General features: G+C 44.6%; 1 protein-coding gene across 10 annotated transcripts in view; it reads right to left on the minus strand.

Annotated features, from left to right (window-relative positions):
- Positions 1-1,622: 1,622 nt before the first annotated feature.
- The window catches only part of LOC309645191 (radial spoke head 10 homolog B-like), a 71,150-nt gene continuing 58,928 nt past the window's right edge, over positions 1,623-13,844 (minus strand). For 2 of the 10 annotated variants that reach the window (XM_082429937.1, XM_082429947.1), the window contains 7 exons: positions 13,405-13,732; positions 10,690-10,797; positions 9,577-9,720; positions 8,038-8,163; positions 6,563-6,656; positions 3,113-3,311; positions 1,623-1,903 (listed from right to left, as the gene is read on the minus strand). In XM_082429937.1, the coding sequence (XP_082286063.1) occupies positions 1,729-1,903; positions 3,113-3,311; positions 6,563-6,656; positions 8,038-8,163; positions 9,577-9,720; positions 10,690-10,797; positions 13,405-13,732 (1,174 nt within the window). In that variant the 3' untranslated portion in view covers positions 1,623-1,728. Of the gene's footprint in view, positions 1,904-3,112; positions 3,312-6,562; positions 7,809-8,037; positions 8,164-8,454; positions 9,254-9,576; positions 9,721-10,689; positions 10,798-13,404; positions 13,733-13,844 lie in introns of those variants that run through there. The other 8 variants (XM_082429940.1, XM_082429941.1, XM_082429943.1 and 5 more) reach the window with 8 other exon arrangements.

Below are 13,844 nucleotides of genomic sequence, written 5' to 3' on the forward strand. Positions count from 1 at the left end.
ACATAAAGCCACGTAGAACTCCCAGGTAGGCACAACCCCACCTGCATGCTCACAACTGAGATTAAGCTTGGCAGGATTTGATTTAACTTAACTTTTGGTGGTCTGGACATCCCAGAGTTTGGTTGAAAACTAGCCGGGCATGGTCTGGAAAAACCGGTACCAACCCGGCCCTAATAGGAGCTCTCCACAGCGCCCCTGCACCCAGCCTGTGAGTTAGGGTGGAGCAGGGAAATGACTTCTCATCTATTTGCAGTTATTTTCATTGTCACCCGCTAATTCACAATCTCCCTTATGATTTCCTCTTACCCTGTGAGTTACTTAAAATGGTATGTTTTAGTTTCCAGTGATCTTAGGCTTTCTTTACTGTGTGTTTATTGCTGACTTAGTAATTGCAGCAAAAATAGATCATGGCTTCTGATGTATTATTTGAAGTTGTTGCAGTTTTCACCCTAAACCGTAGTCACTGTTTTTGTCAGTGTTTATTCTCTGTTGCATCCTTGTTGCTAACTCTGTTAGTTCCAACTTTGTAGTTTGGTTGGTAAAATTATCTGTATCCTTACTAAGTGTGTGTCTTCCTGATCTGTTTCTTCCCTCATGGTTGTAGTCTTCCCTGTAATTCTCTCTGCTCTTGCAAGGCTAGTATGTACGATGTATGTGAGTAATGCCTCTCTTTGGTTGTTGGTCCTTTTATTGTTATATTTTTATCTGTATCATGCAGATGTTTGCTTTAAATTCTGTTTTGTCTGTTCTTAATACTGCTTGTTATTCTGGTCATCTTGATTAGATTGTCCTGGTACATCTTTTTCTATATCTTTATTTTCATCCTTTCTATCTGGTTTTGTTTAAGATGTTTGCCTTGTAAAGAATAACATTGAAGTGAATTTCTATTTTTTTTAAACCCAATCTAATTATTTATGGGATTTTGAAGCGGAGGAAGAGGTGAGTTAACGTGTTTGCTTGGTGATGACGGGTAGATTTGTACTTTCCCTGCCATCTTTTGCATTTTCTGTTTCCATTCTTTTTTTTATTCTTTTTCCCAGCTTTATATCAGATGATAGTTTCCTTCCTTTTTGCTAGTTTGGAAGCTTTAGGTTGTATTTTTATGCTTTTGGTGGTTACTCTTATATTTAACACAACTATTAGCTGTAACATTTTCCTAACAGACTTAAAGTATTCACTTAACTGCTGACTGCACACCTGGCTCTTTATCCTACGTTGTTCGGCCTTTTGTCCATGCAGTGGTGTTTGCGATACTGTGGGAATGGATGGGAAAGGACCAGGGAAGAGGCCATATAAGAGGCAGCATGTGAAGGCCAGGTAGGATGTGGGCACAGGGCAGTTACAAGGGGCAAAGGAGGCGTGCCAGGCTCTGGGGAGGGAGGCCTAAAGAAACGTTTAAACAACTTCACTCCCCACTGGTTTTATCAGATTCTAAATTTAATCACCAGTTTTATACTTGGATTAAAAAAAAAATGAATACACGCTCATTTAATACCCACATGTGTGTATTTTCATTCAGCTCAGTTGTCAAAACGCAGGCATTTCAGTGATCCAACCATATTAGAAACCCAAAACCCAGTGGGCCCAAGTAGTGGTATTTCAAGAAACACTTAGACAAGAAGTAAAACACAAATAATTTTATTGGGTAGGAAGTTTGTCACAGGCTTTGGTTCTAAATTCCCTTCACACCTGCTTGTTCTCGTGGCTCATTTACAAACCCAGTGATGTCTACTTTTTCTTCTTCTTATTTGCAATGGATTTGCTGGACTGGGACACCACTGTGTCCTCTTTCAGGGGGCTCGGCGTGACATTCAAGGATGGGGCATCCACTGGTTCCTTGATCACAGTGATGGCGACCTCATAGTCTTGCCTTGTGGTCTCTTCCTCTCTCAAGCTGTTCAGCCTAACAAGAAGCAAACACAAGAAGGTATCTTTTTTTGTCTTTGAAATTTCAAAACCGGTTTTTATGTTGTATGTGGTGTAAAGTAGTCCATACCTGGATCTCAACAGTTTTTGTGAACAGAACTAAACTGTCATCACTTTGCCTGAAATAAAAAGTGGTGCAATAGCTAGATAGTTTAAGACAAAGTTTTCACACATCTAAGGTGACTTGTGATGCACTTGTCTCTGAAGCAACTTAGCTAGTAAGTAGCCTTTTAAAATACTGTTGTAAAAAAATAAAATACTGTTGTAGCCGTTTTCCTTAAGTCTAATGCTCTCTTCCACAGACCAATGGGCTTGAGATGCCCTTTACAGAGGTCAGACATTTGCACTTGGGACTGACCTGTCTGCATGGAACTAAGCCTGGACAGTGGTTCTAGAAAGGTAAGCGTGCGGCCTTTGCTAGGTGCTCACCACGCACCAAGCATTGTTCTCGATGCTTCACAAACAGTCGCTCACTCAGTTCTCACAACAGTCCTACGAGGTATCACCTCCACCTTAAAGATGCAGAAACAGGCACACAGGGACAGACCTCACCCAAGGTCACCCAGGTGATATAAGTGATGGGGCTGGGATGGGAACCCGGGCAGTCTGGATCTACGTCACGCTGCCTCCTCGTGGATGCCCGGGGATGCCTTAGACAACCAGGACAGAACTGGTGGCTACGGGTTCCCAGCCCCACAGGAGGACGTGCCGCCCTTCGGAAGGCGGAGACTTTTTTTTTAATATATATTTTTAAATTATTTTATTCATTTTTTTTTTGGCTGCGTTGGGTCTTCATTGCTGCATGCGGGCTTTCTCTAGTTGCAGCAAGCAGGGGCTACTCTTCATTGTGGTGCACAGGCCTCTCACTGCAGTGGCTTCTCTTGTTGCGGAGCGTGGGCTCTAGGCGTGTGGGCTTCAGTAGTTGTGGCTCGTGGGCTCAGTAGTTGTGGCTCACGGGCTTAATTCTCCGCAGCATGTGGGATCTTCCTGGACCAGGGCTTGAACCTGTGTCCCCTGCATTGGCAGGTGGATTCTTAACCACTGTGCCACCAGGGAAGCCCAGAGGTTGTAGACTTTTAATGAAAGTGTTTGGTCCTGAAGCTTCTGGCGGCTACAGAGGACAGGAAAGAAAGATGCCCGAGAGCCCGGGAGGGAGGGATGGAGCCGAGAGGTTTTACTGAGTTACCTCGCCTCCAGCTCCTCATTCTCCATCTTCCTCTGATGGGCCATCGCTTCATTATGCAGCCTGTTTTCCTTTACTTTCTCCTTGAGGGTTTCTTCATGTTTATGTGCTTGGAAGAGAGTGTTCACAAAAAAGATGTACATGTTACTGACCCATGTGTTGAATTTTTCCTTTTGTTCATCCTTGGATTTTTCTTTTTTCTCTGGAAGAAAGTTTGATTAAAATGAGCATTAATACAGTCTTGCAGTAACTCTGGGGTCTGTGTTCCTGTTCCCCAGTTCTGTCACTTCCTGTGCTGGGCTGAGTGTCCTCATCCCCCCATAAGGTGGGTGACACTGTGCTTCTCATGGGCCTGTGAGGATTAAGGTAACTGCAAAATGCTTCAGGGACCACCTGGAACAAGGCTGGCATCAGCTGACCACAGCCATGATTGTCAACACTTCCTTTAAGTCTCCTGGTACCTGTTATTTTTTTCCTAAATAGCTTAAATATTTTGGTTTTCTAAAATTAAGATCTTAGAAAACTTACAACAGTCCCATGTTTCAGAGAAAGAAAAAAAACTCTTGGCTTTTGTATACATTGTCTTTAAAGGCAGTTTTCATTAAGAAAATTTTATTTTATTTGTTTTGTTTGTTTGGCCGCGCCACACAGCCTGCAGGATCTTAGTTCCCCCACCAGGGATCAAATCCGCGCCCTCGGCAGTGAAAGCACAAGAGTCCTAACCACTGGACCTCTAGGGAATTCCAAGAAAATTTTAAGAAGGATTTTAACTCTGAATTGAATAAGAAGGTAGGTAAAATTATTGACTTGGTAAGGAGTTGCTTCGCATCTACTAAGGCCAGCAGATACGCACTTTGGAATGTGTTTAATATAGTTGATTCCAGGAAGATAACGCTTTGGTTGGTTCTATAATATCAGTAAGACGGGGGATCTTTCAAGAGAGCAGTTGTTCTTTGACTGTGTCTACAGCTTGGGCTGATCTGCTGTTTGATGGCAGTGATGGGAGAGGAGTATGGGCACAGGTACTCTGTAAACGTAGCATTCTGTGACCCATCTACCCTCCCTCCATCCAGGAGCCACTGTGAAGGGCCCAAGAGTGGAAGACTAATGCGGAGAACCTTGATGCTGGTGCCAGATTTTTTTTTTTTTTAATTTTTATTTATTTATTTATTTTGGCTGCTCTGGGTCTTGGTTGCAGCACATGGACTCTTAGTTGCAGCGTGCATGTGGGATCTAGTTCCCTGACCAGGGATCGAACCCGGGGCCCCTGCATTGGGAGCGTGGAGTCTTACCCACTGGACCACCAGGGAAGTCCCGCCAGTGTCACATTTTACAAGGACTAAGAGAAATGAAAGCATATCCATAAAGACTTGCACACCAGTGTTCATAGCAGCATTACTCCTGATAGCCAAAAATGGAAACCACCCAACCGTCCATCAACTGATGAGTAGATAAAATGTGGTGTATCCACACAGTGGAATACTACTCAGCAATACAAAGGAACAAAATACTACTATGTGCTACAACATGAACGAATCCCAAAATAATTATAAGTGAAAGAAGCAGATGCAAAAGAATATGATTCCATTTCTAGGAAATGTCCAGAAAAGGCAAATCCATGGAGAAAGTAAGTCAGTGGCACCAGGTGGCCCACAGGCACCCCCAGGGCTCCAGGCACCTCACCCACACATACCTCCACCCTGTGGCCAGCTCCCTGTGGTGGTGAGAGTGAGCTCTGGCAGGTGACTAGTGAGCACACACAGAAAGCTGGCCCAAATCTGTGGGCCACGGAAGGACCACAAACTTGAGCTTTAGCACCGACCTTGGGAAAGCAAGGTACATGAAAAGGTACTCAACATCACTGATCATCAGGGAAATGCAAATCAAAACCACAATGAGATGGACTTATATACACTACCAAATATAAAACAGATAGCTGGTGGGAAGCAGCCGCATAGCACAGGGAGATCAGCTCAGTGCTTTGTGACCACCTAGAGGGGTGGGATAGGGAGGGTGGGAGGGAGACACAAGAGGGAGGAGATATGGGGATATATGTATACATACAGCTGATTCACTTCGTTATAAAGCAGAAACTAACACACCATTGTAAACCAATTATACTCCAATAAAGATGTTAAAAAAAAAAATAAAAACAATGAGAGGGAATTCCCTGGCGGTCCAGAGGTTAGGACTTTGCACTCTCAGTGCCGAGGGCCCAGGTTCAATCCCTGGTTGGGGAACTAAAATCCCACAAGCCACGAAACAAGGCCAAAAAAAAAAAAAGAAAAGCACCAACTCACACCTGCTAGAATGGCTTGCTTCAAAAAGAAGAGAGATGCTCTGTCAAGGATGTGGGAAAACAGGACCCTTGTACGGTTTTGGTGGGATTGTAAATTGGTACAGCCAGTATAGAAAACAGTATGGGTTTCCTCAAAAAATAAAAGAAGAACTACCCTATGATCCAGCAATTCCACTTCTGGGAATATATCCAAAGGAAATGAAAACACTATGTCGAAGAGATAGCTGCACCATCACGTTCACAGTGGCACCATTTACAACAGCTAAGACAGGAGACGGCCTAAGTGTCCCTCAACAGATGAATGGATAAAGAAGAGGTATATATACACAATGGAATAGTACTCAGCCATAAGAAGGAGGAGAGCCTGCCATTTACAACAACATGGATGGACCTTGAGGGCATTACGCTAAGTGAAATAAGTCAGACAGAGACATACAAATACTGTACATGAAAGCACAAGAGTCCTAACCACTGGACCTCTAGGGAATTCCAAGAAAATTTTAAGAAGGATTTTAACTCTGAATTGAATAAGAAGGTAGGTAAAATTATTGACTTGGTAAGGAGTTGCTTCACAACTCCTGTGTTTTCTACTTATAAGTAGAATCTATTTTTTAAAAATACAAACATATAAAAAGAGATCAGATATACGGTTACCAGAGGAGGGAGATGGGGGACACTGGAGGAAGGTGGTCAAAGGTACAAACTTCCAGTTATAAGGTACATAAGTACCAGGGATGTAACGTACAACACGATGACTGTAGCTGACACTGCTGAATGATATCTGTGGAAGTTAAGAGAATAAACCCTAAGAGTTCTCATCACAAGAAGAATTTTTTTTTTTGTATTTATGAGATGATAGATGTTAACTAAACGTATTGTGGTCATGATGTCACAATACATGTAAGTCAAGTCATGTTGTACACCTTAAACTTATTCAGCACTGTATGTCAATTATATCTCAGTAAAACTGGGGAAAGAAAAGGGGGAAAAGATCAATGCCTTGAAAGGGAACTCTGTCAAGCCAGGGGACAGAGTTGGGAGCAGCTGTCCCAGCCTAATTATATTTTAAAAGATGGCTGTACATTTTTATAAATGTTAAATCATTTATAAGCAACAGTTTGCTAATACCAAAGTTGTATAATTAAAATACTCACCATTTTGAGATAAAAGAAAGGTTAGCTCCTTTCCTGGAGATTTCAAATTCATTTTGGAAGTTTTTCCATCACTTAAAGACTTCTTGATCTTGGGCTTTTTCATTAAAAAAAAAAAAAGAAATCATAAAGCAAAATATAACTTCTGCATCATTATGGACTAAAACTAATTTTACATTATAAATAATTAGAAAAGTATTAATGAGGCCATTATCTTTATGCTAATTTGACTATTTTTAATATGCCTAAAATTTGACTTTTTAACCTGTATATTTGTCCATTAAGGAAATGAATAACAGAGCTATTGTATCTGCTGGAAGGCTTCCCCTAGGAAAGCAAAGACTAGAAAATACTCCCCGGGTCTGTTGGGAAAGTATTAATCCATCTCTTAGTGGCTTTAAGTACTATATATATATATATATAACCATATATCAATACATGCTGTTTATGCCCACATTTTTATCTCCAGTAGATCTCACCCTTGAACTCCAGACTTTGTCTCCAGCTGCCACTTGCTGTCACCACGTGGATGTCTCATCAGGCACCTTAAGTGTGACATGCCCAAACCCAACCCTTTAATTTCACCCCCAAAACTCATCTCCCCCTCAAACCCCAGTCCTCCCCTTCATGATAAATGGCAGCTCTGTTCTTCCAGTCGTTCAGGCCAAAAAAAATCTTAGAATCATCTTTGCCTTCTCTTTCCCTCTCAAACTCCACAGCCTTCAAAATACATGCAGATACTTCCAAGAGCTTCCTTACGGGTTTGTCAACAGCAAAGCCATCGTGAGCCTACTGACCCCCCTTGCTCAGGGCCCCCTCCCGGCCGGGCACTGCCTCACTCAGTGCATCTTCCTGGGCCACCCCGACGTGGCCACGCCTGCTGCTGCACCCCTTCCAACACCCCAGAGGTGCTCCCTCCTCAAGGCCCCCGCACAGGACAGTCTTCCCCCAGCTGCGCTCACGTGTGGCTTCGTCCGAAGACCTTCCCTTCCCGCCCCACCCTGTCTCTCAGTCTCCACCGACTGCCTCGCTTTCCATCGCATCACTGATCCCTCCCAAGTGTAAAGAAGTATAGCACTGCGGTAACGGGTGTAAATCCTGGAGTCGAACTGCCTGCGTGCAAACCCCCAGCTCCACTGCTTACCAGTTCTGTGACGGTGGGCAAGTTACTCGACCTCTCTGTGCCTCAGTTCCCCCTTGGAGCCGATGAAGCACCTACAGGTCGTCTGGGCATTAAATGAGCGGACCCCTGGGAAGTGCACAGCACCTGGTAAGCACCCCGAGGGTGTTCACTCTTCCTGTTCTTCACGTGTCACCACGTCCCTCTCTCCCCCGGAATGTGATGCCCACGAGAGGACAGGCTTTGTGTTCCCGCCAGAACCCTGGCACCAGAAGAGCCCTCACCACGTAGCAGGTGCGCAACAGCGGTAGATACCATGGCCGCGGCACTGTTTTCATGGTTAGCTGTGAATACAAACCTCTGATTTCCTTATCTTGCTCATGTCAAGCAAGACTCCTAACTTGCTTGAAGACGACTTAGTGCTGCCGTACTGCACCTCAGACTCCTGGCTTCTTAGCGCACTTGGACTCCTGTTCTGGGTGTTCTGATCAACGACAAACACATAGGAGGATTTCTGTTTTCCGTGGAGACACACGTGCACGTGATTTTAACGTGGTATGATTGATGTACAATGACCTGCACATAACGCACACTATGACGGTGAGTTTCGACGTGTCTACACCTGTGAGACCATCACCTCAGAGAGGGGACGTATCCATCACCCCAGGTTTCCTGTGCCCCAGGAAGCCCTCTTCCCTCATCCTCGGGCAACTACTTATCTGTTTTCTGTCACTACAGATCACTTGGCATTTCTAGAATTTTCTGTCATTGGAATCACAGCGGTATGTATCCTTTTCTGTCTGGCTTCTTTCACCCAGCATAATTAATTCACCCATGCTGTTGCCATGTGTCATGAGTTATTTCACTGCTGGCTCATTCTCCGTTGTATGGTTATAATAGGACTTGTTTATCTTGATGGATGTGCGGTGCCAGATTGGAAACCAGACGTGAACTTGATCGGATGGTTTCTGAGGCTGTTCCCGAGGCCAGCGCGTCCGTGTGTGGTTGCTGGAGTCCGCGGTGCTGCCGTCCACGACGGCCTGGATGAGTTTAAGGTGGACGCTGCACTTCCTTCCGAGCAGAGCCCCAGACCCCGCCTGTGGCCAGGCTCTCGGATGACCTGGAGGGCGCGCATCTGCTGATCGGGTGGACTCTGCGCTACTGACGTTGAACCTGCACGAGGGTCCGAGGCACATCCTGGGACTCGTGGTCAGAGGCGCTCCTTAGGTGACCAACAGTGAGAGGTCTCCCTGAGCGAGCAGCTCTGGCGAGTTTCCCCGCTGGGAGTTCCGCTGGCCCCCAACACGCTCCCTTGTGGCTCCGAATGAAGGACTCAACGATCAGAAACCCTTCCAGCCCACGACCCTGAAACCCCCGCTCCATCTGACCCAGCAGCTAGATCTTTCGGTCAACGGCCCATGCTGTCCCTGCTCCCCCAGGGCTTTGGCGGGAAGCCCAGTGTCCAGCCCCATGAGCAGGTCCTGTCCTCTGGGACGCGCCCAGCATCCTGCACACGCTCGGGAGCTGTTCCTTGGCATCTGTGCTCTGGGACGGGCGATCCACTCTTGTAAACACTAGATCATGGGACGAAACGTTTCATAAAATCCACCTCAGATGCCGTAGGCCTCGTGGTCCAGCCAGAGGAGCCCCACACCCCTGAGGGTGTCGGTAGGCGCTCTGACACTCATTACGTATCTCCACTATCATACGTCATGACCAGAAAATACATTTTCCCTAATGTAGAAAAAAGACAATACACTCCTTTCAGAATGTGAAAAGAAGTCTTAAGTTATTTCCTGAAAGGTTACAAAAGCCCAAGATAGTCTTGATGATGGTTTAACCATTCCAGAATAAAACCCATTCCTTACTCTGTAAATTCTAAGGTATTATTTGTTACCTGATTTATCACTGTATAAGTGCTTCCAGCTTTGTTTCCAGACAAGTCATCATTTGGAAAATTTAAATAGAATTTAGTCGATTGGTTAGTAACAGAGATGAGTGCGAAGCTTAACAGAGCTTCAAAGAATTCCAGGAAAACCAGCTGAAATATAAGAAAATATAAAGGGTCTTATTTATCCTGACACACCTCGAGGTGGACCAGCAGGTCTTCTGGTGTTCGTTCTCCAGAAGGTACCACCTTGTTCAGCACTCAGGCATCATGGCCGCACACCAGTCTGCAATAAAAACTACAGCATTTAAAAGATCTGTGAGGATGTACATTCTCTCCTTTGTAAGTCATTTTTCTATTTGACGGAAACATTTTATTTTATATTAGCTAATTGAGGACAGTCACTTCAGAAGTATTTCTTTCTTTCTTGGACAACTAGAGAAGTGGCACCTGTAAGAGTTGGTGCTGGAATGGCTAAGCGCTCTGGAGATGCTGGGATAGGGTGAACGTATTTTGTACACAAGGAGGATATGAATGGGGAGGGGGGGTTGCAAAGGGAAGACTGTTACGGTTTGAACTGTGCCTCCCAAAAAAGCGTTGGAGTCCTAACCCCCAGTATCCTCAGATTTACAGATAATCGAGCTAAAGTGAGGCCATTAGGGTGGGCCCTAGTTCAATGTGGCGGCTGTCCTTAGAAGAAGAGGGAAATTTGGACCCACAGACAGAAACATAGAAGACAATGTGAAGAGACACAGGGAGCAGACGACCTCTACAAGCCAAGGAGAGAGGCCTGGAGCAGATCCTTCCCCACAGCCCTCAGAAGGATCCAATTCCAGCAACACCTTGATTTCTGACTGTTAGCCTTAAGAACTACAGGCAAGATACGTGTTATATAAACCAAAAACAGGTGGTGGGGGCGGAGGTTAGCAAGTACAGATGTCCTGAGGTAGGGGTGTGGTGGGCGTATTCAGGGAACAGCTAAGCAGCAGGTGTGACTCTGTCAGATGTGGACCCAGAGAGGTGGCCGTGCTGGCACCATTGGTGCCAATCCAATCTTGGTATCCAAGGTAGAACAAACAGCCTGAGTTGGACCTGTACCATTCGTGACGCCTCTTTACAAACCTCAAGTTTAAAGTTGCTGTCAATTCCATCATGCATGAAAGGATTATCCTCTGCTATGACCTCCACAAATTTGCTTGCTGTTAATTCTTTATTTATCATTTTAAAGCTCTGTAAAAGAAACAACCAATCAAATCATAATGGCCGATAATTACAAACAGCTATATATTTTTAAAGTTAGTTTATACCAATACAGCACTTTAAGGAGATGGTCTAGAAATAAGTACCTTAAAAACTGGTAATTTTGAAAAGCATTCTGGATTAACATTGGTATTTACCTCTCTACTCCTTCCCTAATACCTCTAAGACAACAGTCAAGATTTTTTTAGAGGCATAAACATAGGACAGAGAACGGGAGAGTGGATGACCCAGATGTGAGATGTCAACACAGCTCTACTGGTGGGAAAGCGCTGGACCGATGGGCTTAGCAGAACAAGGAGCAGAGAGCTCAGGGAGTCAAGAGGCAAGTCGAGTCCACTCGGAACTCAGGAAGGAGTCAGCTCTGAAAGCCGTGCCTCAGGTAAGGCTGAACACAGGAAGACTCCCAGAAAGTCTAGGTGAAGACCCTTTCCGTATCTAGACTGAAAACAGAAGGTTGACTCGCTGGAGACACTGAAGCACAGCGCATTTGGCTCCCCTGAAGTCACAGTCCTGCTGAAAGCAAGAATGAGGGGAAAGTGCATGTGGGTAGGGCCCTCCCTTCACACTCACCCTTCCCTCCACTCTACTCTAAGAACCATGAAAACCGGCTTCATATCCCCCAGGCAGGAGTTAGGAGAAATCCTCCCCTGGAAAATCGAACATCCAAGAGAAAAGCTCTGTCAACCGTAGGCTGGTGGAGGGTCTTCCCTGGCAGTCCGGTGGTTAAGACTCCACACTTCCAATGCAAGGGGTTTGGGTTCGCTCCCTGGTCAGGGAACTAAGATCCCACATGCCGCGTGGCACAGCCAAAAAACAAAAGACAAAACTGTAGGCTGGGGAGGAGAAAGGGGAGAGGTGGGGCAGTTTCCTGGCTTGGTTACTCCACAGTGAAACCTAATCTTTGACAAGTGCCGCTCATCCACAAGCGCTTCCAATCAGCCTTAATTTATTTTATTTATTTATTTATTTATTTTTGGCTGCGTTGGGTCTTTGTTGCTGTGCTTGGGCTTTTCTCTGGCTGCGGCGAGCGGGGGCTACTCTTTGTTGCGGTGCACAGGCCTCTCCTTTCCAGGATAAGGATAAGGAGCACTTATCCTTCCTTTCCTGTGTATTTCAGAGTCATCAAATAGCTGATGAGGTAAAGTTCTTTATATCAGATTCACAGCTAAGAAATGCAGATGGAATGACGGAAAATTACTATTGTGGGACCCTTAAGGAAATAACGGATGTTAGCAATGACTGTCAGGGCTACTCGAACCACTAGTGAAAGGTTTATGGGGAATGTTGAAATGGAAGGATTCTGCTGACACCATATGACCCACTGGTTGATCTCAGCATCACTAAAAGGGAGCATCCCTGATGTGACACAACAGGAATTAGCCAGAAGCACCTGCAGCTTTGTCATGAAAAAAAACAAAACGTGAGGGACTTCCCTGGTGGTGCAGTGGTTAAGAATCCACCTGCCAATGCAGGGGACACAGGTTTGAGCCCTGGTCCGGGAAGATCCCACATGCCGCGGAGCAACTAAGCCCGTGCGCCACAACTACTGAGCCTGTGCGCCACAACTACTGAGCCCATGCGCCTAGAGCCTGTGCTCCACAAGAGAAGCCACCACAGTGAGAAGCCCGTGCACCACCACAAAGAGTAGCCCCCGCTCGCCACAACTAGAGAAAGCCTGCGTGCAGCAGTGAAGACACAACACAGCCAAAAATAATAAATAAAAATTAAACAGCTTCTTTTTAAAAAAAAAAAACAAAACCTGAATCTAATCAAGCTTCTAATTCTAGTGACCACTTTGATGGAAATAAAGGGGAAAAGGAACACCTGTCATCAACTCTCTGAGGATGCAGCCAACCAAAACTGAAGTCTGACCACTCAATCTACAGGGACAAATGGCCTCATTTCATCAATAATAAGGAACCACGGAGAAGAGGGAAAGTGAATAAACAGCTGTATAATATTCTATCCCAAAAAACCACATACTTCAAAAAAATTATTTCCTATCAATACTAGTTTTTCGTATATATGACATTTAAATTTGTAAAACCAGTTTTTGTATACATGTGACACTTAAATTTTTAAAATCACTCTATCCCCTATTAGTAGTCAATCATTTTAGTTTTACCCTTTATGTACCCACAAGTATAAATTAAAAATATCATGAAAGAAAAACTACCAAGAATATGAGAATATTGTATAAATTAGATATTCTCACTATTTTCCAAACTAATAACTTTCTTAAATCACTTTTTTGATGAACAATAGTTTTTTTAAAGTGACATCCATCCCCCCATTTTCCTTTAAATGGAAAGGTCTGCATCAGTAAAGATGCTGGAGGCCCCGCCGACCATACCCCTCGCCCCTCACTGGGAAGCCCATTGGGCAGAAGCTTCTTCTGTTTCTCTTCCTTCCACTATCACAGGCCATTACAGTTACTCTCCTCTGCTGATGGCTACGAAAATTTATCTCAGACCTTCACCTTGTTCCTTGCACATCATAGCTAGAATATTTTGCCTTTCTTAAATTAAAATCAAAGTACCTATAAATATAAAGCCAGTATCAGCCATGAGTGGTTACCTTCAACATCCAGAGGAAGTGTCTCATGTCCATTGTGAGCTCATGGGGAGGGGCTGCATTTGGTCTGCAGTAAACTGTGTAGATCTCCCAGCACTTATCCACGTAATTCATTGAATAGAGTGTCCGGTGGGCCTCGCAGAATAAATTGCCTAAAGATGTAATGGAAAAATAAACATTCAAAAGATGATTACAAAACTCTATTTTGGAAAAAATTATGGTGAATATAATCCTATTGGCTTTGTATTTACCTTTTACACGGCAGGCATTTGGGCGAATGTTCTCATTCATCAGTTTTGTAAAACATAGAAAGAGTGATGGGCTTCTGTCTCTGTGATTAAGAAGATCCCATAATCACTGCTCCTTCCAGGAGGTGGAACTTAATTCCCCTCCCCTTGAGTATGCGGTGGGCTTAGTAACTGGCTTCTAACAAGTAGAGTATA

The sequence above is a fragment of the Balaenoptera physalus genome, assembly GCF_965194825.1.
Source record: "Balaenoptera physalus genome assembly, chromosome: 16".
NCBI classification, from domain to species: domain Eukaryota; kingdom Metazoa; phylum Chordata; class Mammalia; order Artiodactyla; family Balaenopteridae; genus Balaenoptera; species Balaenoptera physalus.